The 26,743-nt window shown below is 46.9% G+C and overlaps 1 protein-coding gene across 9 annotated transcripts in view; it reads right to left on the bottom strand.

Annotated features, from left to right (window-relative positions):
- The window catches only part of LOC117771048, a 39,758-nt gene that overhangs the window by 10,069 nt on the left and 2,946 nt on the right, over window positions 1-26,743 (bottom strand). For 3 of the 9 annotated variants that reach the window (XM_034601038.1, XM_034601046.1, XM_034601040.1), the window contains exons 2-3: window positions 8,833-8,873; window positions 1,275-1,310 (exon numbers count right to left, since the gene is read on the bottom strand). In XM_034601038.1, coding sequence (XP_034456929.1) covers window positions 1,275-1,310; window positions 8,833-8,873 — 77 coding nt within the window. The remainder of the gene's footprint in view (window positions 1-1,274; window positions 1,311-8,832; window positions 8,874-26,743) is intronic. The other 6 variants (XM_034601042.1, XM_034601045.1, XM_034601047.1 and 3 more) reach the window with 3 other exon arrangements.

Here is a 26,743-nt window from a genome sequence, read left to right as displayed (position 1 = left end):
TGGGAAACTACTTTAAATCCAGAGACAGGAAACAGGGAGAATCAGGTCTGTGCTCAGACCAGCAGCCTGAAGGGGGCGCTCACGCTCGTGTGAGCTCTACTGTACTTCCTGGCGTCAGTGCTCACGGCAGACTAATGAACCCAGAGACGGATCCCAGCTCCTAATGAGCTTCTCCCAACAGATAATTACACTGGGACATGGACGGGAAAACATGTGGTCTCTGTTACACGGGGGGGGGGCTGGATCTGTGCTGGATGTGATGTCATATTTTGAGTTAAAGTGCTTTAATTACTGCAAGAAGGCAAAGTGATATGATCTGCTCCCTCTGTGACGTGCACGTGAAGGATCATCCGTGTGCTTTCCTATCGTCTTCATGTGACGTAGTCGAGTCTGCAGCTGTTCTAACAATCTGTTCGTCTCACAGTCTGAACACAAAGACCATGATTCTGTGTCATGAAGGACAAACCCAGGTGCCGCCATCGTGAGCTTTTGCCAACATTTGGAGCTAGAATCTAATTGGTTGACAGAGCTGTGGTGAAGTCATCAATTAACTAATTAGAACTAAACCTACTAGTTGATTTTTTTAATCTCAAAATGAACGAGAATGAGATCAAACCTCTGCGAAGGCTGACGCTCTGTCTCGCTCTGTGTCGCCATGTTTACGCCCGTTGATCTGGATCCTCTCTGGGGTCCTTCCCCCGCCCCTCCACAAAATATCATGAAACGTGGCTGAGTGGTTTTTGTGTAATTCTGCTAATCGACGAATGCAGATGAAAACATCTCCTCCTTTGTGGAAGTAATCAGCGCTGCCTTTAAATGAACAAGGCTCCTGTTCTCTACAGCTCCTGACCTCTGTGGCGTGAACAAGCAGACGTGTGTCTCTGTGAGATAACTTTGCTTCAGGCAGAACAAAATAAACATGGTGCAAATAAATTCTGCTGAGGGTTGGTAAACGTCCAGAGCAGTCCAGAGCTCCCAGAACAAACCGGGCCTCGTACAAAGGCCTGAGTTGTGGATGAGATTAGCTTCTTACCGCCTGTAATCTGTGACTCTGTATTTATATGAAGCTCGCAGTACAGTAGAGGAGCAGACGGCCGAGAGGGGGGGGGGGGAATGGACAGAGAAGTAGAAGGAGAGAGAGAGACAAGCGAGAGGAGCAGCGGCAGGACGAACGAGCAGGATGTCAACTTATTCACTCAAACGCAGGGAGCGCAGGTTTGATGGAGGGGTGGGGACAAAACACAGGAAGAGGAGATTTAAACAAGGAGACTTACATTGGTTCCTTCCCAGGAAAACTCGGCATTGCCATGCTGGGGGAGGGAAGGCGGGGGGGGGGGGGGGGGGGGGGGGGGGGGGGGGGAAGGTATAGAGGAGGAGATTTGACAGGAGGAAGGAGATTGGGAACATAGAAAATGGTTTTAAGCTTCAGCTCGGAATCACAGCACTTTGAACATTTACAGTTGGGACGTTAAGGTGTCGGCAGTTTCCTCGGTGATGTGAAATGCTCTCAGGTAAAACTAAGACTTTAAAAGTTCAGTTCTGAACCTCATACGAGTTTTGGTTTCAATTTTTAAATCGTAGACTGTAAATAAAGATGGACGACGTTTCTCGACATCCGCCCACGATCCAGACATGAAGCCAAAAGGTGTCGGATACACGAACGCTGCCATCTTAGCTGCTGATGTCATCTGGGGCCAGAGTCTCTAGTCTTTAAATCTTTAACTGCTCAATATTCTAAATAAATCTGCATTTAAATTTAAATACGAATTCAATCTTTGGAGTCAAAAGTTAAAATTAACCTGAAGGTTCAGCTGTATATTTGATATTAACCCTTTTCATTCTTAACTGTAAAACACAACGATGTTTGTGTATCTGAACAACGTTAAGCTCAGAAATGCATCTACACCAGTAAACTGTGTAACATGTAAAACAGAGAATTCACAATGAAACTGCTTTTACCTTAATCACCCGAGTGGAAGCGTGAGAGAGAGAGAGACGGAGAAGATGAGGAGAAACGTAGAGATACAGTGAAATGATGGTTCTGTGTCTGAGTGTCGTCAGCTGCACCATCGCTCTTTGTCCATTTACCTCCAACGTGTGTAGGTAACCAATGGATACCATTCAGCAGTGACCCTGTTGCTAGGGGCAACATCCAGTCTGATGGATGGACGAACCTGGTCACCGTCAATTCAGTGAACTCAAACACATGCAGGAAAAAAACCTGTTTTAACCTTAAAACGTACAGTCGACTGAATCTGAGAAGATAAGTTGAGGTAATTTCCTTTTTCAAATAAGCTTGACATTCATTCAGTTCTACTTAAATCCTTTAGTTAATGTAACTTAATGAAGCTCTGTTTCTATATAATCATGTTGAAACTAAAATAATTAAGTTAATTGGACTCAACGACGGGTTTTGTTTGCTTTAGATGAAAAGTTGAATCCACAAGAGACTTTTACATTTTCTCAGGTTAAAGATTCAGTTTTTGAACAAGAGTCAACATGTGAGCCTTTGACTCTCAAGCAATGCATTCTGGGAAACCGATGAGAAGTTAATTAGCCAAAAACAAAAACTAAATTAAATGAGTTCGAGTCATTCAACTCATCATCTCAAGTCCAAAGAGCCGATTAACTTTATATTATCTAAAATGTGAAAGTTAAAACTAGACAATCCACATTGAATTAACTTGCATTTAATCAAACTTACAAATTTATAGTTAGGTTGCAAGAAAAGATGAGTTGATTCCATTGAATTCTCTGTATACAATGTAAATATATATATATATGTTTGTATACACACAGATAATCATGCACAGTCATGGATATGTTCACCGGCAGCGGAGGGAACATTTGGTTTTGTTTGCTCTGCAGATTTGAAACTCTCGGCTGTCAGAAGGATTTTTCGGTGCCGCCGCCCTGAAGAGTTTCTCCACTGGCACTTTGAGCTTGTTATGATCCTTTTATAGTTCAAAGTCACAGATCACAGACTTCACGGGAAGTGAAACAGAAAATGGCCTCAACTTTGTGTCAAAATGCCAAACTTTATCTCGTGATGTCAGCGAGCTGCTGCCGGTCACCACGAGGCGGATCAGACAGAGCTGAGGGTCATTCAAGGTCGGATCACATGTTCGGTGTCCAAGCAACTTCCCCACCCGACTGAAGGCAGGTGTGAAACCTCCCTTAGATTAAAATAACCTTGGTTGTTTGATCTGCACATGAATTTTTCGGTGGATAGTTTTATTTCATGCTGCGGCTGTAAAGATGCTTCACCGGTTTCACCGCGTTTCCCAAGAATCATTCAAAGAGAAGAAATTGAAGGAAGCAGGAGTTGAACGGGTCGGGGGCCTTTTCATGATTCTATTATTCCTGGTGAGATTGGTTACGGCGCCGTCACCGGTTCGTCTACACAAACAAAGCAAATATTAATAAAAATGGAAATGTATTAACAACACGGCAGGTGGACGATGAGCTGCCTCATTTGAATTTGGCAATAAGAGAAAGAATGAGAAGAGAGAACCTGAGCCAGCGGTGATGGAACATTAAGATGGAGCTGGTCTCTGTATTTATTCATGCTTTAATCAGCAGCTGCTGGGCACAGACAATATCTACATGAGTGAATGTTAATCTGGCCCAGACTTGGTTTAAGGCCGTCCTGCCTTCCTGATTTACATTTTTCATCCAGTGTCAAATACGGGGGTCGGTCCACAAATTGAAACCGTGGGCGAGCTGAGAGTGAACGCTGGAATTCATTCTGTCTCCCCGCAGGCCCCCGTCCGCTTCCTGTGAAGCGTCGATGTAATATTCATGTCAGAGATGTTTATTTTTCATGACAAGAGAATGAGGAATAAAAATAATCCTGCTCCAACAAAGCAGCGCCTGAGATGTGGCGCAGGGATTTAGCGAAAAGCCCAAGTCACCGGTCGACTCTGGTTTTTAAATATGTATATGAATCCACATTAACACGCACGGGAACGATCTGGGGAATCAAACCGAGTCATTGACAAACAACCTGGGTCAGAAATAGATTAGAGAAAATATATACTGAACAAACATGTTGTTAATCGCACTCAGCTGACGGCTTTAACTGTACTTATTGAATAACCTTTATTTAATCTGAAACGTGATGAACGTGCTGATCAGTGGAGACAAAGTTCGGTCTGAAGCAAATGAATCTTTCACTTTCAACAACGTGAATAAATCACTGCCGAGGTCTGAGGCGGAGGAGGCGACTCATCGTGATCTTAATATTTTCTGATATTATGACTCCCGACAACAGAACTGTATTAACTCCTGTTTAGTTAAATGTTAATGTGTTCGCTGTTAAAGAGGCTTTGAGGCATCTGTGACCTCGGCTGACCTCTGCTGAGCCCTGGAGGAGTTAGACTCATAAACATCTTTATCTCGTACGTACAAGACTGTGAATACAAATGCAGTCCGTCGTCCTTTATTAAAACTTTAAAACTTCTGTGTCTTTGGTATCGTGGGTCAGATGATGATTTGTAGATCATCAATAAGAAAATCTATAAAATAATGTTAGTTGCTGCACAGACTCCAAATGACGTCGTCGCCTTTAGATGGCCGCGTCCACATCCGAGATATTTTAGCTTCGTTCCAACACAGACGGAGAAATTGCAGACGTGTCGTCCGTCTTTATTTACAGTCACTGCTTGAGATGTAAGCCCCTGTGATCAGTCGGCCGTCAGCTGAGGTCACAGACCCTGAGAACCTCTGCACAGGAATCATTATGGGTTTGTGCTCTGGAGCAGAAAAGTGAATATTACCCTCTGAATTATTCAGAAATTCAACCGGGTTCCGGGTCAGTGTGTTGCTCTCACAACGGAGTTAATGGCTTTGTGTGTGGGAGCTTTCAGTCCTGATTCATAATGGTCAGAGATGTGTAAGTGGTAATGCTGGTGTCGTCCGTGTCCTTGGACTCCGTGTGTGAGTGTGTTATTAACACAGCTCGCGTCAGAGGTCTCGGGATTTGGATTCAGAAACCGTCCTCAGAGTGAGAAAGTTGAGCTCTCGTGGTCGAACGAGGACGAAAAGTCAGACGTCACCGCCGCCTTTTGTAACGTGTGTGTGTGTCTGTGCGTGTGTGCGTCTGTGTGTGTGTGTGTGTGTGTGCGCTGATATTCTGTATTTGAATAGATTCAAAACAGCCAATGGCGGTGAGGACGGCGGTGAGGACGGCGGTGAGACGCAGCAGCATTGTGCGAACTGGAATCCCTTCAGCCACGATAACACCGGCTCAGTGAACTGTGCTCACCGCCGGGGGAGTCGGCTCTTTCTGCCGCCGGGTGTCACGCCTCTAAACGTTTCTCCTGAAGCAGACAGTTTACACAGTAATAACCAATCCTTCAATTTTTCTGTCTCTATTCATTCAGCAGCACGGGGGGGGGGGGGCTTAAGCCATCCCAGCATGCACTGGGCCACATGCACGCACATACACTCTTTCTATTGTGGTGATGTGCGGTAGATTCATTGTCCCAACAGGAGCCGGCTGCCAATCACTTCACTACACACACAGATACAAGGATATGAGTGTGTACTGTGTAATAAGAAATGTACATAAAACATATTCATGCACATGTGAATGTATATATGTTTTATGAACGTTTCTGTGTCAATAATTCATATTTTGTGTTTGACAGGTTTTTTATTTAATCTTCTAACTGCCCGTGATTTAAATTCTGAATCTATTCAGGGAAGAACATAAAAGAACCTTGTTATGGTTATTGTGAGGTTCAGGTCTTTACATTTATATATTTCTGTTCAGTTTATTAGTGGAATAATAAAAACCAGAGCTTTTATAATACACACAAGTTACAGGATTAATGTAGATTATAGAGCTGTGGAATCATATTAGTGAAACAATCTGCTTTGTGTGTGATGATCTGTAGTTTCTGTGTCACACGTGTAGTTTCTGAAGCTCTTTCATATTTCAAAGTATTCTTCAGACCCTGTTGGGAAACATCACAGGTAAAACATCAAAGAAACTGAATAGTGGGGATATATATATATATATATATATATATATATATATATATATATATATATATATATATATATATATGTTGCTTTTAAGAAAAATGTGTCTGTGTGGTTTCCTCTTTCAGAGACTCACTGAGGTCCGTCCTGGTTCTGAGGTGAACGTGTCTCAGTGGGATGTGGTGGGTTAGTTTCCCCTCAGTCAGACGGAGGAGTGAATCCTCAGAGGACACCGACAGGAGCACTCAGCATTGATCCGACTTTCAGTGGAACCACAAACAGGCTGATGTTTCAGCTAATGTGCTTTTCACTGACACTAATGCAACAGGGATGTTTTCCTCACTTTCCTGTTTCATGTGTCCAGCTCCATGAGCTCATCGCGCTGGTTTCAGTCTGTGACGTGAAGTTCTTATTGGCTTTCACACCTTAAGTCTTTTAATTCATTTAAAGCAAAACCTGATACATTAACTTACTAAAGTTTGACAAATAAAACTAATCGTAGGTTTGTCAAATACGTGAAATGTATTATTATGTATTGTACGTGTTCATTTATCGCTTGTTATAAATCCAACATCTGAATCTCCATCTTTTCTCTTCTTGTAAAACATCATCAACTCATTAATGATTCATTCTGCACTCAGCGGCGTTCTGGCATTTTGACGTTTTTCCCCGTGATGATAAATTCTGTCTCTTAGCGACCGGAGCGAGAAAAAGACGTCATACTTGTGAATACTAGTTTTAGTCCAAATCGACGGAACCACGTTAATCGGCTGTCGCTAACATTCCTGAACAAATTCCTACAGATTTAGTAGTTGAAGCTAATTCTCTGTGCAGATTCCTCCTCTTCGTTATCTATTTTTCATCTTTTTCTCATGTGTACTTATATTTCCAGCTATTTACTTTGTAGTGTTTTGTTAATAGACCCCCCCCCCCCTCCTGTTTCTGAGTCTGAATCATCTCCCCGAGCTCCTGTGTTATATTCCATCATTTCCTCTCTCTCTCTCTCTCTCTCTCTCTCTCTCTCTCCCCCCCCCCCCCCCACTCTCTCTCTGAATTACAGAGAAGTTTCCAGACTTTATAAAACACCACAGCTTCTTCTGTGTTAAACATCTTGCAGCTGTCACATCTTCAAATACACACGACATCATTTCTGATCACAGTTTAACAACAGCTGATGAAACATTCAGCTTCTTCTAGATTCTGGATTTAATGATGGTTGCATCTACAGGAGACGTTCAGCCGCTCAGCATTCACGCTGCATTTATTCTCTAGTTAACTTCCTGCTCTGGCTTGTAACACGTTTATTTACATAGCAGCGATACAAGGTTCACAAAATGACCTTTAACATATTTATACGCTAATAAAACTCCTGGTGCACGATGACCTTCCAGCCTCGGCACAGGAGGAAATGACCCTGAAGAAGAGGAAGCAGCAGCAGTAGTGATAGAAAGACAATAAGATGGATGTCTCTGTTTTCTGTTTTTTTGTCCCCCCCCCCCCCCCCTCACTCTCTCTCTCTCTCTCTCATTCTTTCTTCTGCTCTCTCTCTCCCCAGGGTCCACAGCTGAGAAGTGATACATGGCTCAGTAATAGTCTGAGCCCTGGGGGGGGGGGGGGCACTGTGGCCTTGGTAAGAGACGATCAACACAAACACACACACAGAGTGTGCAGCAGACACACACAGCAGCACCAAGGTTGAGCCTCTGGAGACTCACACCAACAATCCTCAGATTCATTTCTTTCTCCAAATTAATATCTTCAAAAAGCTTCTGGAACAGTAAGACTTTCCAGTGAGACATATAAATACATATTGGCCGACTGAACTGTAAACCTATAGACTCCCTGGACACGACAGCATGTGGGCGTCCATCTTAACCTTCCCCTGCTCGGTCTCGGTGAGACGGGATCCGTCCTCAACAAGTTGCCAAACTATCAGTGATTCCAGCAGACAGACGATTAACACCTCCCCAATTTAGAGTCGCTAATGAATCTGGAGTGTGGGAGGAAACCGGAGCTCGTAAAGACTCAGGAGGACAGAAAGACTCAAACCCAGGAGCTTCTAGTGAGACATCATTAATGTCTTCGTATATCTAAAGGTCAAGATAATGACTGAGCAGTACTTATAATAATAACTGTATTAGTTTTAAATGACTCCAGATTGGCTGTAGAGTTTGGACAGTGTCTGGTTCGGAGACGGACACGAGAGGAGACGTGCAGCAGAGTGAGGATATAGCTGCAGTGATACTGTGTGCACCTCAACTACCTGACCAGCATGTTTAATATTTCACTGGCTGTCTGAAGCGAGGAGCTCTCAGACGTCCCCGGTGATTCTCTGTCAGACTGAAACAGACTCAGCTTCTCCTCCCTCTCTCTGTCTCTGTCTGGTCTCCGGGATTCAAACAAAGAATCAGCTCATGATATATAAATGATAGATAATGAGAATAACCTCTGATTAAAGCTGCTATAACAACTAGAAGAGAGAAGACACCACATGTCCAGTGTACGTGAACAGTCGCTATACTACACTGAATGTAGATGTAGCCTCACAGAGATAAACACACACTTGTTGTCGTCCCTCTCAGAGTTCAGATGTGTGCGACTGCAGGAGGCAGCTGCAGGTGAGAAGCTGCGCCTCCTCTCTCGCCTCTAACAGGTTTGAGGAGACGTGAAATGACACTCTCACACATCTCTGTCTGGAGACTGCTCAGACACGAGACGAGAGCGGAGGACCGTCTCTGTCTCTTGGATTCAGTCACTGAGGCTTTCAGCCAAATGGAAAAACAGATTGAGGTGTGCAGAAACAAAAAAGAAGAAGAGGAAGAAAGATAATGACGTTTTTTTTACCTGATCTCCATCTTTCCTGACCGGAACCGCATCCACAGCTGGTGAAGCAAAGAGAGAAGGAGACAGAGATTAATTTCAGATCATTTGATTCTGACAGACTTCAGCAGCTTCAGGTTCAAACAGCCTGTGGTTGAATTTCTCCTCCAACCACAGCAGGTTCAGTCACATGCTTTTCTCTCTCAGGTCACAGGAGACCTTTTGACCTTTGACCTCCACTAACCAGTTAATGCACCAGTCTCATCAGCCCGTCCTTGACCCCAAGTTAACATCTGTACCAGAGGTAATGAAACTGCTCTTCTTGGATTTAACCTTCAAACCTCCAACACGTATAAAAGTTCTCAAACGAATCTGAAGACGAAGATGTGTTCAACACCAGAACACGCATTGACCTTTGACCTTCGATCAGTTCATCTCTGCCTCCAACTCAACATTTGAACCAGTGAAGAAGGTTCAAGGTCTTCTTCAGATATCGTGTTCGAAGGTGCGACAGCGCGGAGGCTTGAAAACAAAGAGAAAGAGGAAACTAAGAACGATCAACAGTTTTGTCTCGAGCGTCTTCGACAGCAGGAGGAAGATGGAGGAGAGACAACCGAGTGTCAGACTGACGTAGCCTTCAACAACTCGCTGAGGAAAATGACCACACTGTCCAGTTTTCTCTCTCTCACACACACACACTCACACACACACTCACACACACTGACACACACACACACACACACACTCACTCACACACACACACACACACACACCGAGCTAAAATTAGATTAATTATCCACGCCAAGCCCTGGCACACAGAGGGCACAGCCAGTTTGCGTCACGGAGGCCAGAGACGAGTCTAAACGGGTGATGAAGGGGGGGGAAGCCGCTCTGCCAGTTATTATCATAAGTAATAGAGGGATTTGTTAATAAGTGAATAATTCAGTGGTGATGAAATGGAAAGCAGAGGCAGTTCCAGTGTCTGACAGAATCTGAGGATTTGGATAATAACCCCGTCCTCACATTACACCATGACCTTGAGTCTGACCTTTACACCAGTTTAAGTTGTGAGAAACCTCCGTGCAGCTCGTACGTGACTCACTGTGTTCAGTTATAGTTTTATAACCTGATAATCAGACGGAGTTCATTCCTCCACTGAACAGTTTTCTGTCCCAGAGACGTTTGTACATCCACTGCACATTTCTGTCTGTTAGAGAGATGAGTCAGTGAAGAGTCGTCGATTCTGTAAATCAACAACAATCAAACTGTACAAGAGTTCACAGAGAACAGAACTCCATCATCCACCATCACCCAGCGTCTCCCACTTGTCCCAGATTGTGTGGTGGAGGCAGCCTGGTCAGTAGAACTCGTTCCTTCTGTCAGTCCCTCGTCCTCGCTCAGTCTCCATGTGACTCTGGTTTCAGCAGCTTGTTAACTTCGACCTCGGCTTCTCTCACGCTGAGTGATTCAGAGCGAACTCGCTCACGGACAAACTCAATCTGGTTTTACCGCAGTTTGTACGGAGTTACGTGGATATACTTTGGTTTCTGGCTGTTCAATCAAATGTGTCATTTACGACGTCCCTTACTTTTATATTTTGTCGGATAACATTTTCCTTTGTGCATAAATCACAACAAACGATTTGTCCCTGAAGCTCGAACCTCGTGAGTATTTTAGAACAGGACTTTGCTTCTCTGACACCAGCAGCACTTTCCTTATAGACGTCTCACACATCTAGGATTTGTTTTGCAGTAAGTGATGATTCTATTTATTAAATGCAGAAGACGTAAACAGATTTTTCTAATCGATTTATTGTTCCTGCTCAACATGCTCGGCTCTCACTGCTGATTTTTATTCATTTACACGCTTCATGATTTAAATACTTAAAAAGAGGATTTTCCAATCTCTCTGCAGGACTGTGCCAGTGTGTTCCAGGGTTCAAAGCTCCGCCGAGGCCCAGCAGGCCCCTTATGAAACCATATTTAAATTCACTAAACCAAATCAGTCCCCTAAGTATGAATTATTCAAAGAAAATGTTGAAAAAAAGTCCTGTCACACAATGATAGAGTGATGAATGTTCTTTGGATCCACACTAATATTCAATGTGTGATTCCTGGACACAAACTGCATCTTTCCACCAAGTTCTGTGATAATCTGAAGAAACTGAAGAACAAACTTGATGAAGCCAATAAACCAACTTATGCTACGATCATAAACGCTGCTTGTAAGTTCACGTGGATCCTAAAGAATCAATTGAATCCTTCTCGGACTCGTCGTCTTTTATTAACACGCATTAACATGAGTGAAAATGAAATCTCCATCCAGAATAACACTCGGAGCCGGCGCTAAAATTAGATTAATTATCTACGCCATGCCTTGGCACATGGGGGCGGGGGGGGGGGGGGGGGGGGGGCACGACCTCATGAGTCAGCGAGGCCCGGGATGTTGAAGGATATTAGATTTAAGTGGCGATGAAAGGAGAGGCTTCCCCCTTGTTAACACAAATTATAACCTACATCTCTTATATCTGCTGGTAAGATTTGAGATAAAACGCCGTCTCGTCCGTGCACACACACACACACACACATACACACACACACACACACACACACAAACGCTGCAGGAGAAATACTCAAAGTCAAGGGCTGTGAAATTAGTCGAACTTCAGCTACGAACGACAGAAGTCACGATGAGGGCGCTCGTGCTGAGAAGTTGTTGAACACGAGATTATTTGAAGCTGCGACGATCTTCAGGTTTTTTTCGTCAGTTCATCGTTTGAAGCTTTAAAAAATCCTCTTTGATCCCGTCACCGCTCTTTGATCCGCTCTTTGATGAGCGGCTGATTGAAGTGGATTTAACAGCTGAAATCAATAACGCAGCCTCCGCTCACTTATCAGTCCACTTCGCACTAATGGACGATGTTTCCTACGTATTGTATTCTCAGCACGTGGCCCCGACGTCCACGGTGGTGACGTCCGCATCGATCCCGCCGCCCCCCCTCCTCGATCTGACCCGCAGCCAATCGACGGTGACTAAAAATACCTCCGCCTTCACGCTGCCTTCAATGGAGACTTGAGCTTTCCATCCAGATCAATATCAATAACTCCTTCTGGGCAAAGGGCGGCGGAGGGAGGGAGAGGGAGGGGGGGGGGGGGGGGGGGGACGCCGTCACTGCTCCCAGCTGGAGATTCACTTCAGGGATGTTGGACTAAATCTCAAAGGACAAGAAACCGCTGCTCTGAACCGGTTCGATTCTTGAAAAGTCCAAAGACACTAATGTTGATAAACTGCCTGAAAGTCCACGACATGACAACACGTCCAAATTGTCCAGCAGCTTTTACTCACTCATGATATTTCCCTCCTGGGTGAAGCGACAGAGAAACGGTTTGATATCAGAAGAATGGTTTTAGAAAACGTCAGGTTGTGGTTTTCAGTCCCGCTGAATCACAGAGCTTCTTTTTAAAAGTGTCCAGGTAGCGACAACAGAGAAATTCATTATCACAGGCGATGAGAAGGGAAACATTTGTTCACCCAGAGGAACAGAAAACAGAGTAATTCACTCTCTAAACCAACAATAACTCCTTCTGTAAACATCAGCCATTAGTTACATGATCACTAACTTGAAGTTCAATATTCCTCCGTCTCAGCTCTGTTTTTGTCTCCATCACCTCCTGAGGGAAGTATCTGGGTCCTAATGGGCTAAAAGCTTCTCTTTGTTCAGCGTCTGATGAGTTTTACTCCTCAAACGATCACATTTAAATCAGGTGAATACGCTGCTCTACACTTTAGGTTCAGCAGAAGAAAACCCCTCAATATTAATACTGTTTATTATTCGTACTTCCAGCTGTCGTTTGTGATGAAGACTCGGCTCCACGACGACAACTGGCTCCAAACCACGTCCGAGACATTTGACGTGTCGTCCGTCTTTATTTGTTGATGTTTCAAATCCGAATATTTCAGACGCAGGTGACGCTTCACAACCCGACTCAGATAAAAGAGGCTGCAACACTTCCCCCTCCGTGCAGAGCGCAGGATATTTGAGCTTTGGTTTCGTACAACGGGGGAAAGACGAGCTGCGTCATCCATCTTTATTTACACTCGTTGATTCACACACTCGACACGGACACGTTGTTCAGGCTCCACTCATCTGGGTGAAGGACAAGATTTATACTGAGTTCAGCCGACTTATTCAACTTTATCAGACATGCTCTCTCTCCCTCTCCCCCCCCCCCCCCCCCCTCTCCCTCCCTCTCTCCCTTAATGAAAGCCATGCAGTCTTAGTCATGACTCTGCTCTCTGTGAGTACATCTGAAATGCCACCCAGGGGATCCTGGAGGCCATTTACTCCACACAACACACCCACACGCATGGAGGCACATACAGAGTCACACACACACACACACACATGCACCACAGACCTCTGCAGTTGATGGAGCTCCTTGCTGGAGCCACGGGGGGGGGGGGGGGGAAGGAGAGGGCGAGTGAGAGAAAGAGGGAAGCTGAAGAAAGAGAGAGAGAGAGAGCAGGCGGGGTATTGAGAAAAGAAACGAGGAGAGGAACAAAACCAAGAGACTGATCGAAGCTCAGAGCCGCGGGGCAGAGGGCATGTCGAGGAGAGAGCAGCAAGGGCTGCTGGGAAAATAAGATAAACCAAAAAGCTCCAAAGATAAGAGAGGGGGGGGGGGGGGAGGGCGAGAGGAAGCAGGGGAGGACAGGGAGGTGAGGAAGGAAACAGGTGGAACTGAACTTCACTTAAGATGCATTTTGTACTTTCAGAAATTAACGTATTTATGGTTTTCCATATCGAATCGTGTCCTCGAAGGAAATGTCAATGTTCCTGTAAATTGATTCAAACACAAAGCTCTGCTCACACATGACATTTCTATTGCTGCAACTGTGATAATATTCATTATCGATTAATATGTTATATATTATATAAAAAATGTAGGAAATAGTGTTTTGATTTAAAGCCAAGTTGACACCATTCAAATTGATTTAGTTTTTAGTTTAAATCTTATAACACACAACTGAAATGCATCTGACAGTATTTGTTATTTTTACCTAAACTCCTCATGATCATCAGATTGTTGAAGATTCATTTTCTGTTGCTATTAATCTTTTAACAGAATTCTAGCTTGTTCCAATTCGACAGAAAATCTAAAACACAATTTCCTCTGCAGCTCAGGATTCTTTCCACGTGTGTGTTTGTCTGATTGTGTGATTGTGTGATTGTGTGATTGTGTGATTGGTTTTATCGGCACAGCACTTTGAGGAAAACTGAGGAAAACACTGATGTGAACGCAGCTCACACTTATCCATGAGTTGTGCTGGTTATGAATGTGAATCAGAGTTTGCGTATGAATTGAAATGAGTCTGAAGCCGCTCGTTAGACGCTGACTCACGCGGCTCGGAGCCTCGGACTTCTGGTACAGTACCTGTGAGGAAACTGACCTTTGAGCAAAATGTCATTTCTGTTTGTGCACGACTCTGCAGTCGAGTGTAAGAGGGAAGGTCTTCTCCTGTGTGTCATTATATTCATGTCATTTAAAATAGAGATACACCGAGGAAATATCTGTTTTATCAGCTGAACCAGCTTCATGTGTTTGTTCCATAGTTTCATCTGATCTGTTAGTTCTGGTTTCATGTTGTAATTTAAGGACTAAAGGACGTGGGCGGAGTCTATCTATACTTGACTCTGATTGGTGTGTAGACGGTGTCTGACGTGGGTGTGTTGTCGGGGGGGGGTGGGGTGGTAGTCTTTCTGTTTGAATGGAGAAAATGAATGAAGCCTCATCTGGTTGCCATGGTAACATCATGATGGTATCACTAGCAGCATCAGCACCTTCAGGCGCAGTACTCCACAGTACTACAGTACTCCACAGTACTACAGTATTCCACAGTACCACAGTACTCCACAGTACTACAGTACTCCACAGTACTACAGTATTCCACAGTACGCCACAGCCGCTTCTTCTTCTTCTTCTTCTTCTTCTTCTACTGTTTAATGCTGTCTCTAGTCTGTCTGAGTCTCTAGTCTGAGTCTCATATTCCCAAACTGATTGTCAGTTCTGTAAAACTAAGCAAATAGTTTTCTCATAAAACTAATTGTATTTTAAGATTTAGATTAGTTCATTAATTAGCCAAATTAAGATTTATCAAAGTAACAAGCTGAATCAAATCTTGTCATTATGTATCTGAAGCAGCTCAGAGGTGTTGAAATGAGGTGGATTATATTTCCAGCCTTAAGAAACTCAGGTCTTCCTTCGTTCGTCATTGTCCTGAAAAAGCCTCTGCTGCACTTTCCTCAGGCTTTTCTTCTGCGGTCCCCAGATTACGAGGCGGTCGTCGGTGCAGACGTTGGTGCCGCTCGGTCTAATCTGTTTGGCAACGGAGCCGAAGGTCTGAGGGGAAAGAATCGGAGACATCAAAGTCTGACGGAGGAGCGCCGGCTGCCAAGCGGCCGGCTGCAGCCGCACGCCTCATCGAGCCAATGAGAGCTTTCTCATACCTCACTCACTCGGCTCCACAGTTTTGGCAACGTGTTTATGTATTTTTCTTTTTTCATTCAAAGGGAGATTTGAGCTGCTTTATTTAATCTGTCTTCAAAGCTGCACCAGGAAAGATATTTGTGTCAGAAGACATCATTTCTATCAGCGTTAGACATGGAGACGAGCTGCAGCGTCACATCTTCCCTTTCTGCAAATTCAGCTTTTTGATTTACTCAAATTATAATCTGCTGTTGGAAAAAGGGGGGGGGTCACTATTTGAACAATAAGATCACTGAAAACTCATCAAACTCAAGAATATGGAATATGATGAAGGTCCACAAACCTTTAGTCAAAACCTTGAAACCGTTCCTCAGACTTACCAAAGTCATCTGAGCCAAAACCACCTGACTACAAACAACTTGTTGATCATTTTGAGCAACTCCTTAATTCATTGATCTGCCACGAGCAAATTTATCAGTGTATTTATTATCAAGATTTCCTGTTAAAAACCAGCGGATGAACTCAGATACTCAGATCGTCTATGAACACGTCCAGGACGTCACAAGACAATGAAAGAACAGGAGAGACTGAAAAGCACCAGGGAGGAAGAGAGGAAGCGATGAAAGATTTGTGTTAGAAAATGTTTCTAAAGTGCTGAATCCATAAGGACCAATAGAGCTGCATTACTGCACCACAGGGACACAGGTGGGGGGGGGTGGGGGGGGGGAGATTAGAGAGGGATGATTGCTCTGGAAAAAATTAAGAATTTAGATAAATAAGAAGAGGAGGTGATGGAGGGGTGAGGAAGAGGAGGTGATGGAGGGGTGAGGAAGAGGAGGTGATGGAGGGGTGAGGAAGAGGAGGTGATGGAGGGGTGAGGAAGAGGAGGTGATGGAGGGGTGAGGAAGAGGAGGTGATGGAGGGGTGAGGAAGAGGAGTTGATGGAGGGGTGAGGAAGAGGAGGTGATGGAGGGGTGAGGAAGAGGAGGTGATGGAGGGGTGAGGAAGAGGAGGGGATGGAGGGGTGAGGAAGAGGACATGATGGAGGGGTGAGGAAGAGGAGGTGATGGAGGGGTGAGGAAGAGGACATGATGGAGGGGTGAGGAAGAGGAGGTGATGGAGGGATGAGGAAGAGGAGGTGATGGAGGGGTGAGGAAGAGGAGGGGATGGAGGGGTGAGGAAGAGGAGTTGATGGAGGGATGAGGAAGAGGAGGTGATGGAGGGGTGAGGAAGAGGAGGGGATGGAGGGGTGAGGAAGAGGAGTTGATGGAGGGATGAGGAAGAGGAGGGGATGGAGGGGTGAGGAAGAGGAGGGGATGGAGGGGTGAGGAAGAGGACATGATGGAGGGGTGAGGAAGAGGAGTTGATGGAGGGATGAGGAAGAGGAGGTGATGGAGGGGTGAGGAAGAGGAGGTGATGGAGGGGTGAGGAAGAGGAGGGGATGGAGGGGTGAGGAAGAGGACATGATGGAGGGGTGAGGAAGAGGAGGTGATGGAGGGGTGAGGAAGAGGACATGATGGAGGGGTGAGGAAGAGGAGGTGATGGAGGGATGAGGAAGAGGAGGTGATGGAGGGGTGAGGAAGAGGAGGGGATGGAGGGGTGAGGAAGAGGAGTTGATGGAGGGATGAGGAAGAGGAGGTGATGGAGGGGTGAGGAAGAGGAGGTGATGGAGGGGTGAGGAAGAGGAGGTGATGGAGGGGTGAGGAAGAGGAGGTGATGGCGGGGTGAGGAAGAGGAGGTGATGGAGGGGTGAGGAAGAGGAGGTGATGGAGGGGTGAGGAAGAGGAGGTGATGGAGGGGTGAGGAAGAGGAGGTGACGGAGGGGTGAGGAAGAGGAGGTGATGGAGGGGTGAGGAAGAGGAGGTGACGGAGGGGTGAGGAAGAGGAGGTGATGGAGGGGTGAGGAAGAGGAGTTGATGGAGGGAGGGCAGAGAGAGGAGAAAATAGGAGGACCTTAAAGATGATCAATCAGGTGGAGAAGAAGAAGCTGCCACAAACAAGCCATCACCCACAACATGCTACACACAGTTACACACGTGCACCTGCACACGTACACACTCACACACACACACACACACACACACACACACACACACTCACACACACACACACACACTCGGTGTGGAAGGAGGGTGACATGGTGGTGATGCTGCAACAATAGCTCCTGACAGCTCTCTGGCAGACCCTGGCCTGTCTGCTGCCATCGCTCGGGGCTGTGGGCGTGTGCGTTCCCATGTGTGTCTGCGTGCTCCTTTAGTGTGTGTGTGTGTGTGTGTGTGTGTGTGTGTGTGTGTGTGTGTGTGTGTGTGTGTGTGTGTGTGTGTGTGTGTGTGTGTGTTTCTGTGACACACGGACTGTGACTGTGATCTGAAGTGAAGTCGTGGCTCTGACTCACCTCAGCAGCGGACGCTCTGAACCGACACACAACACTAAGGGAGCCCTGCTCACCGCGGCTTGTTGGGGTAATACCTCCACCCATCCATTTGGGCATTCTTCTGACTGACTGCGTGTGTGTGTGTGTGTGTGTGTGTGTGTGTGTGTGTGTGTGTGTGTGTGTGTGTGTGTGTGTGTGTGTGTGTGTGTGTGCGTGTGTGTGTGTGTGTCTGTGTGTGTGCGTGGTCTCCACCCCAGATTCCCTCGAGCCTCTGGAGGTTTCTGTTTGATCCCTTATGATCTAAAGAAAACTCGGTTCTTTCTCGTCTCTGTGACATTATTATTTCCTCTGCTTCTGAAAAAGCACTTTGGTTTTTCATTGTGCTCAGACTCTATAATAATCTGAATCACAAACATGAAGGTTTTCCTTCTCACTACAAGCCGAGATGAATCAATAGATATGCAACTAATATACGAAGCTGGAGAGTTATGTGTCAAACTTTACTCTTAAAACATAAAATACACAGAAGACACAAAACAACGAGTGAACGTCCTTCAGTGAAAATCCTCCCCCCTCTCGATGTCAGTGCCTTAAAGGATGAGAGGTTTAGATCATGAAAGGAAAACAAGAGAGATGATAAAGAGGAAATCATTGAATAAATCATATATAGTGTATATAGAGTCTCCCTGCACATTAGAGGTAGTTGAAGTTCTGCCTGAAGTTAGTTTGACCCACATTCAGTGATGAACTCCGGCTTTTGCTGGAATTGAACCTGAGCCCAGTTTTCTGTCCTCTGCTGAAATACAAGAGTGTGTAAAACTCCCCCGAAGCTTCGACCAACAACTGAGTGTAATGTAGTTTTTAATTCACAGCTTCGTCTTCACACCGACAGACGCCTCGTTGTTACAGTTGGACTCGTGTTAAAAGCTCGGCTGGATCACTGCCGGGTTGGAGCTCACGCTGCGCTGCTAATGTTGTTCAGCGTGAGACTCTCAGTCAGTTTGCTTCCTGTTAGACGTCCTCTGTGGGACGTCCACCACCCAGAGACCAAGTGTAGTTACATGTGTCTTCGTACGTGGACGCGTCCGCCTGCTGCTCAGCCTTCTTCCTCCAGACAAACTCTTAATTCTGTTTCTTAAACTCCCCCAAAACAGTAAAGCTTTATCCAGCCAAGCAGCTTAAGAGGATTCAGAGTCCACGCTGATGGCTGAGCATTTATGGGTGTTTCTGTTTTTAAACAAAGACTGTTTCCCCCCCCGTGGATTAATTACACTGCAGAAGACACGGTGACACGTGTGTATCTGATTCCTTCTGTTCCGACAAGACAAAACTAAATCTGTACAGAAACTGCTGTGCGATGGAGGACGTGGAGCGACCAGCCGCAGCCTCCCGACCTCTGGGAGGAACCGTGCACTGTAAGCCGGACCTCGTGACCCGGCACCAGGGCCGGACTCCACTAATGCTCTCGAGGGCAAATCCCTGCAGGCGAGTTCCAAAAGAACTGGAACCAGACGAGTGGAGGCTGCAGCGGATCGGTTCACTTCTATTCCTGTTGGTCAGCTGATGGGATTCAAGAGAGTTTGGTTTGATTCTCTTGAATCGTGATTTCTAAATTAAATGAATTGAAACCGAGGTTCTCACTAAGTTGCTTCTCAAGGGGCCCCTCTCAGCTCGTGGCCCCAGACACATGCCTGATTTGCAGACCCTGTTGTTACGCCCCTGACTGAGACACCCCCACCTTCTCTCTCTCTCTCTCTCTCTTCAGGTCAGAGATGCTCACGGCTGCCTGTCAATCAAATTATTGACCAATCACCTCACTCGGTGTACCCTTCACCCTTTGACTTGGCAGCGAGATCTCACAATCCATGTGTACGCGGCGCACGCCATCCTGTAGCCGACACGGGGCATCCGTCAGTCGGCCTGTCAGCAGAGGTAAGACGATCGATACTGAGGAGGGAGGGGGGAGGAGGGAGGAAAGGAGGGAGGAAAGGAGGGAAGGAGGGAGGAAAGGAGGGAGGAGGGCTTTCCTGTGGAAGGTGATACCTCAAACACACCTGACAGAGAAGAGCAAACAGCCGAGTATTGTTTTACCAGACGGTGACTGTGGAGGAAACGGAAATCTTAAAGCTTCAGTAGCTTCTCCTCTACCTCTGACTTATGGCTAATTCACTGAGGTGTTATAGCGCCACCTGTATGTGAAGTTCCATCAGAAGGCAAGGATTTGACACAGCCAAGATGTTAATGTCAGAGGGTCACATGTAAAAGACGGTTCCAACCAGGGACTGTGAATAAAGATGGACGACGCATCTCTGCATCCTAAACGTGAAACTAAAATCTCTCAGATACGAACGCTGCCATCATCTCGTCATCTGGAGTCTGTGCAGTAGAAGTAGAAGTAGAAGTAGAAGTAGAAGTAGAAGTAGTAGTAGAAGTAGAAGTAGAAATACAAGTAGAAGTAGTGTCGGTGGAGTGGAGCCGTGGGGTCGAGGAGTTCATCTACCGGACCAATCACAAGCCGGTGAATCAGACGCTCTGTCCTGCCTCGTGTACGAATACAGAGCCGACAGATGAACTCAGTGCTCGTCCAGATAGACGCTGAAGGACAGCGTGTGCCGGGACGGACTGCAGCCGTCCTGTTGCCTTGGAGAGGGCGAGTGGGTTAACACAATTAATTAATTAAGAAACGCGTGTGTGTGAGAGAGAGAGAGAGAGAGAGAGAGAGAGAGAGAGAGAGAGAGAGAGAGAGAGAGAGAGAGAGAGAGAGAGATTTTAGCTGCAGACGCCTGCAACAGAGTGAAAACTGAGTCTTCCTCCTTTAAATGTGTGCACAGCGTCTCACTCTGTGTTTATTTGTATAAATCATATAAATTATTATATTTTGAGATTAAAATTACAGTGGCCCTGAAGGGACAAACCACAAAATACAACAAAAGATAAGAAAACTCAAAGGCAAAGTAAATAAAGACACAACAGCTTTAACTTCTGATAGAAGAAGTTGGTTCCTGCTATCGATAAATCTCAATTTGACAAAATGAACCGTGTCTAAAATGATTAAATGAAAAGATAAATTCCAGCTCCCGGTCTTTGCCTCACAGACCAGGAGCCGTGTGCAGGTCCCTCACTCCACCTCACAGGAAGTCATGGAACTGAGAGCAGTAACCTCACGAGGGCCATTTAGACAATTGTGGGTTTGCACGGTGCAGCTTTTAGTCGCTTTCCGAGCTGCGTGTCACATCTAAAATTCATCTGGCGTCGCGGCTGCCGGCTTCACGTTGAGAACCTGGAGCTGCAACGTGTCCACAGAAGCATTGTGATGCAAATTTAAGGACGAAAAACTGGGAAGGAAAAAAGAAAAAAGGGTTAGCGACTCAGAAAAGACGAGCCCGAAGGAGGCGTCACCTTCTTTTTCCATTACTGGCCTGAATTGATTTTGGTTAAAAATAAAACCGGCCCGACTCCGCTCTGATCCAGTTGCATTCACAGACGACTGCACAGGCCAGAGTGTCACATCAGATGTGACTCGCATCAGCCAGCCTGTGTTTGTTTTAGTGGAAATCGAGCTGCTTTCTGCCAAACTGTGAGTCTGCAGCTCGCAGAACGTCTCGCTCTGTCGCCGCTTCCTGCCAAACGAGACTCAGACGCCAAAACGTGACCACGCGCTCAGAGGATCATGTTACACCTCACACCGACAGACACACGTCTGATGAATGTAGAGAGTAAATCTGTAACACGGATATTCTTCACGTGAGACAGATGATATAGTAAAGGTTTAGGAAACAGTAGGATGCACATTTACAGCTCATGTTGTTGAAGCTTTTTGAATCTATTCACCATGAATGAGAAGTGTGAGCCTCTAACCTCAGTGACTCTGCAGTGTCGCTGCTCACTGAGCCGCTCACTGCTGGATGGTGACCGAGCAGGAAATCTGTTCATCAAGAGCTTCAGGGTCGAAAGGGAACAAAATATTCAGGATTTACTCTTTTCATATTCTCAAGTAGCAAAAAGCTGAGTCAGCAAGATGAATGACTCTTTACACTGAAGGCTTGTCTGCGCTGCGTGTACGTCCACTGAGACACAAACGTCCTCTAAGACACAAACGTCCTCTAAGACACAAACGTCCTCTAAGACACAAACGATGAAACCTTATCTATGAATAAATAAATATAAATAAATAAATACTTCTGATTATTAACGAGAGGCATTTTGACAGTGTGGTCGACGGACGACAAAGTGGAACAGTCTGAGTTCATCATGAGTTTCTTCTCTAAACTTCAAAGTGAAGGAGCAGCCGGCCACCAGGGAGCGCTAGAGATGACGTAGCTTCACTTCCAGGAGCCAAGTTCCATCTTTATTTACAAGTCAAGGAGTCAAATGTTTTTAGCAGCTTGTTTCTAACTCTACTGTCAAGTTGTGATAAGAGTCAGCGACGATGATAACAGCCTTAAAGAGTTATTAATTATGCTCGTGACTTGACAGCAGAATACTTTATTATTCTAAGCTTGTTCTACATGTTGATTCCCTGTTTGTGGCGTGAATGCAGCTCGCCCCCCCGACACCTGCTGGTGAAACACCTGCTGTGAGAACCTCACTGGGCTCTTCTCACTGTAGTTTTTATGATCAGAGGCACTTCAGTAGAAACACGGTGTTGAACGAGCCTCTGCCTCCTTGTGACGGCGACCGGCAGCTGATGCCGTGTTTCCAGCGTCCGACTGCAGCTGCACTTCACCACGTCAGCGTGAACAAGAGAGCAGCGGCGGTGAGGAAGACGAGCAGCCTCGGACGACCTCCGTGCCGCTGAGCGGTGTTCGTCAGCCGCTGGGCTGGACGTGGACGGAGATGTGGACGGAGACGTGGACGGAGATGTGGACGGAGATCTGCTGGAAGACGACCTCTCAGACAGAAGACAGAGCTCTGTGATGACAGCAGGATGGAGCCAAACATTTCAGGTTCAAATCAACTCAACTAAATACAGACCTTTTATTTTATTGCTCCTTTCTTTCCTCGTATTCAGACGTTCGCTGCAAACCACGAGTCACAGTGTCAGCTGTCACAGGCGCTCAGCTAAGATTGGTTTGCAGTTGGAAATTCAAGTCGTGCTTTTATTACCTCCAGGTAATAAATAATCTGATTGATTGGGTGTTTGTCTGCAGGATGACACAAAAACTACTGGATGGATTTCCATGAAAAGGAAATTGACGGAGCCAAGAAAGAACTCATCACATTCTGTGGTGGACCCGGACAGAGACGGTTGATGTGTAATCTCCTCCCGTCACTGGGTATCAAGGCCGAGCTGTCACCGAGCTACTGATCCACATTATATTGACTCATATCTACTGGAGTCCTGTCATCGCTCCTGCTTGTCTCGTGGGTTAGCATGCACGTTACACCAGGGGGCGCTGCAGCAGACACGGCGGACCTGGAGCTCAGAGGGGGCCCCTGAGCAACAACAGGTTTCTGAGAATCACCTTGAGTCCTGTGACCTTAATGATCAGCTTATAAAGAGAAACCCCTCACAAGGTTCCATAAGACTAACGTCCTGTCAAAACCTTTGTTATCTTTGAGGTTATATCATATGTTTCCTGGGGGGGGGGTCATGGTCTGAAGAAGGGGCCCCTGCTGTAAACCCCCCGTGATCCTGCTCAAGAGAGGAACTACTCTGGAACTACTCTGACCCAGTGAGTCGACCTCGGGGGTGTTGTCCCTCTCCGTCCCTCTTCATAACACTGGTCCTACAAAAGTCTCATCTGGTCACGTTTCCATTTGAAGACACCATCAGACCTTCACGTCCACGTGGTGATGGTCTGTGGAACCTCTGGAGTAACTGTTCCCTTTCGAGACTGAAATCAGCATGTAATGGAGTAAGTGTGTCACAGAAATGACACAGAAGCGTGTTGAGTCTGATTTATCGACTCCTGGGAGGTTTGGCTGCTGAACAGATATATTTAGGCACAGTCTAGACTCCGCTGCACTGCAGCACAGATTTAGTTCTCCAGCTGAAGCAGTGTGAGACCTGCTGTGAGGATCTCAGCCTCTCTGAGTGGATGTCTGTGATGACGGTTTACAGTCTCTCCACACGTCAGAGAGACGAAGGCAGAAGATTGTCTCCTCTGTCAGGACTCATGGTCTCTCCCGCCCAGAGAGGAAGGTGTGGAGATGCTGAGGCTTCTCACTTCCTGAAAGCCTTCCTCTGCCTCCAAGTGATTGTACATCAGCTCCCCCATAACCGGAGGATAATTGAGTGTAGTGGCAGGCGGTGATGCTTTGGTTAAATGTGTCTCTGCTCTGGAAACACACAGCTGAGGGACCAGAGCGGCTCTGAGACCCTGATCCACGAGGATCCTGCTGAAACCACGCTGCTAAACCTGTTCGTTCTTTTCCACAGATCACCAGAGAGGAGACCTTTCACAAGTCAAGGGTGAGATGTGAGCGAGAGAGAGAGAGAGAGAGAGAGAGAGAGAGAGAGAGAGAGAGAGAGAGAGAGAGAGAGAGAGAGAGGGAGCTGTTGACCGATATTTACTGTAACATTTCCCCTCCTCCCACCTCCCTCCATCTCTCATTGACCTCCCTCTTTTACCCTGCTTCTATTTTTAGCAGCAGCCGCTCTAACTCAGGCCCAATGCTGTGTAAGAATAGATGTTCCTCGCAAGAAAGGCAGCAGGAAACGATGGAGGGGGGGGGGGGGGTCGTCCGATCGCTCAGACCGATTTAACGAGCGCTGATCCCTCCGTCGGTAGAGGCGCAGGTTCAACCCTTCGATCTGATTTGCAGGAGCGCTCTAGTCTGGAGGCGACTTCATTGGCCCATGAAACTGTTTATTTAAACTGTTTATTGGCTGGATGATGATGATGATGATGATGATGATGATGATGATGATGATGATGATGATGATGATGATGATTCTGTAGAAACCATCACTCACACTCACTGAACCAGTAAGAACCCTGAGCCGCTGAATCCCTCCTGAACTGGTCTCTTGTCCAGTGTCTGTCTCACGGAGCCTCATCGGGGGACATGTGTCTTCACAAATTAACATCTAATGGAGGAGGAATCCAAAAACATGTCTCAGCTCAGGCAAACGCTGAGGTCAAAGGTCAAAGGTCAAAGGTCAGTGTGTCGACGTCTCCCATTGGTTTGTGAGCTGCTGTTTTCAAACCGAACGTAACCATATTCGGAGGAGCAGTGGGCGGAGCCTGACTGAAAGCTTGAGGACAGCGCACGCCCACCTGCACGGTACGAGCTGTCAATCACAGGGTATCGTCTGTTCGACTCTGAAGGGTCATTTAGGTTAGAGGCGTGGCCATTTCAACGATGTGACGAGTCACTGCCCACAAACCTCCACGCATCCTTTAGATTGGTCGAGTGAACGCACCTGGAGGACGTTCTACCATCTTCTACCATCTCTTCCTTGTGCTGCTGAACTGTTGGCAGCAGTTTAATGTTTAATCCAGATTCTAAAGGAAACCTGAAGCTTCAGTCGAGCTCCTCCCAGCGTCCGGACCACGTTTCCCAAAGAGATGACAACATCCCCCCGAGTGAGGAGAGGAGGAGAGAGGAGGAGAGAGGAGGAGAGAGAGAGGAGGAGAGAGAGAGGAGGAGAGAGGAGGAGAGAGGAGGAGAGAGAGGAGGAGAGAGAGAGGAGGAGAGAGGAGGAGAGAGGAGGAGGAGGAGCAGAGGAGGAGAGAGGACCGCGTTTCCCAAAGAGATGACAACATCCCCCCGAGTGAGGAGAGGAGGAGAGAGGAGGAGAGAGAGGAGGAGGAGAGAGAGGAGGAGAGAGAGAGGAGGAGAGAGGACCGCGTTTCCCAAAGAGATGACAACATCCCCCCGAGTGAGATAAAGTGTCCGTCACATCAGTGTGATCTACTTTCCACACTGAATCATGGAGAGAGGAGGAGAGAGGAGGAGAGAGGAGGAGAGAGAGAGGAGGAGAGAGAGGAGGAGGAGAGAGAGGAGGAGAGAGGAGGAGAGAGGAGAGAGGAGGAGGAGAGGAGGAGAGAGGAGGAGAGAGGAGGAGGAGAGAGGAGGAGGAGAGAGAGGAGGAGAGAGGAGGAGAGAGGAGAGAGGAGGAGGAGAGGAGGAGAGAGGAGGAGAGAGAGGAGGAGAGAGAGAGGAGGAGAGAGGAGGAGAGAGGAGAGAGGAGGAGGAGAGGAGGAGAGAGGAGGAGAGAGAGAGGAGGAGAGAGAGGAGGAGAGAGGAGGAGAGAGGAGAGAGGAGGAGGAGAGGAGGAGAGAGAGAGAGAGAGAGGAGGAGAGAGAGAGGAGGAGAGAGGAGGAGAGAGGAGAGAGGAGGAGGAGAGGAGGAGAGAGGAGGAGAGAGAGAGGAGGAGAGAGGAGGAGAGAGGAGGAGAGAGAGAGGAGGAGAGAGAGAGGAGGAGAGAGGAGGAGAGAGAGAGGAGGAGAGAGAGGAGGAGGAGAGAGGACCGCGTTTCCCAAAGAGATGACAACATCCCCCCGAGTGAGATAAAGTGTCCGTCACATCAGTGTGATCTACTTTCCACACTGAATCATGGAGAGAGGAGGAGAGAGGAGGAGAGAGGAGGAGAGAGAGAGGAGGAGAGAGAGGAGGAGGAGAGAGAGAAGGAGAGAGGAGGAGAGAGGAGAGAGGAGGAGGAGAGGAGGAGAGAGGAGGAGAGAGGAGGAGGAGAGAGGAGGAGGAGAGAGAGGAGGAGAGAGGAGGAGAGAGGAGAGAGGAGGAGAGAGGAGGAGTCTGAGAGGAGGAGAGCTCGAGGAGGAGAGAGGAGGAGAGAGGAGAGAGGAGGCGGAGAGGAGGAGAGAGGAGGAGAGAGAGAGGAGGAGAGAGAGGCGGAGAGAGGAGGAGAGAGGAGAGAGGAGGAGGAGAGGAGGAGAGAGAGAGAGAGAGAGGAGGAGAGAGAGAGGAGGAGAGAGGAGGAGAGAGGAGAGAGGAGGAGGAGAGGAGGAGAGAGGAGGAGAGAGAGAGGAGGAGAGAGGAGGAGAGAGGAGCGAGGAGGAGAGAGAGAGGAGGAGAGAGAGGAGGAGAGATGAGTAGAGAGAGAGGAGGAGGAGAGGAGGAGGAGAGAGAGGAGGAGAGAGAGAGGAGGAGAGAGGAGGAGAGA

Source organism: Hippoglossus hippoglossus, chromosome 11, assembly GCF_009819705.1.
Source record: "Hippoglossus hippoglossus isolate fHipHip1 chromosome 11, fHipHip1.pri, whole genome shotgun sequence".
NCBI classification, from domain to species: domain Eukaryota; kingdom Metazoa; phylum Chordata; class Actinopteri; order Pleuronectiformes; family Pleuronectidae; genus Hippoglossus; species Hippoglossus hippoglossus.
The sequence above is the reverse complement of the archived record's forward strand: the minus strand, read 5'-3'. Positions and strand labels throughout refer to the sequence as shown.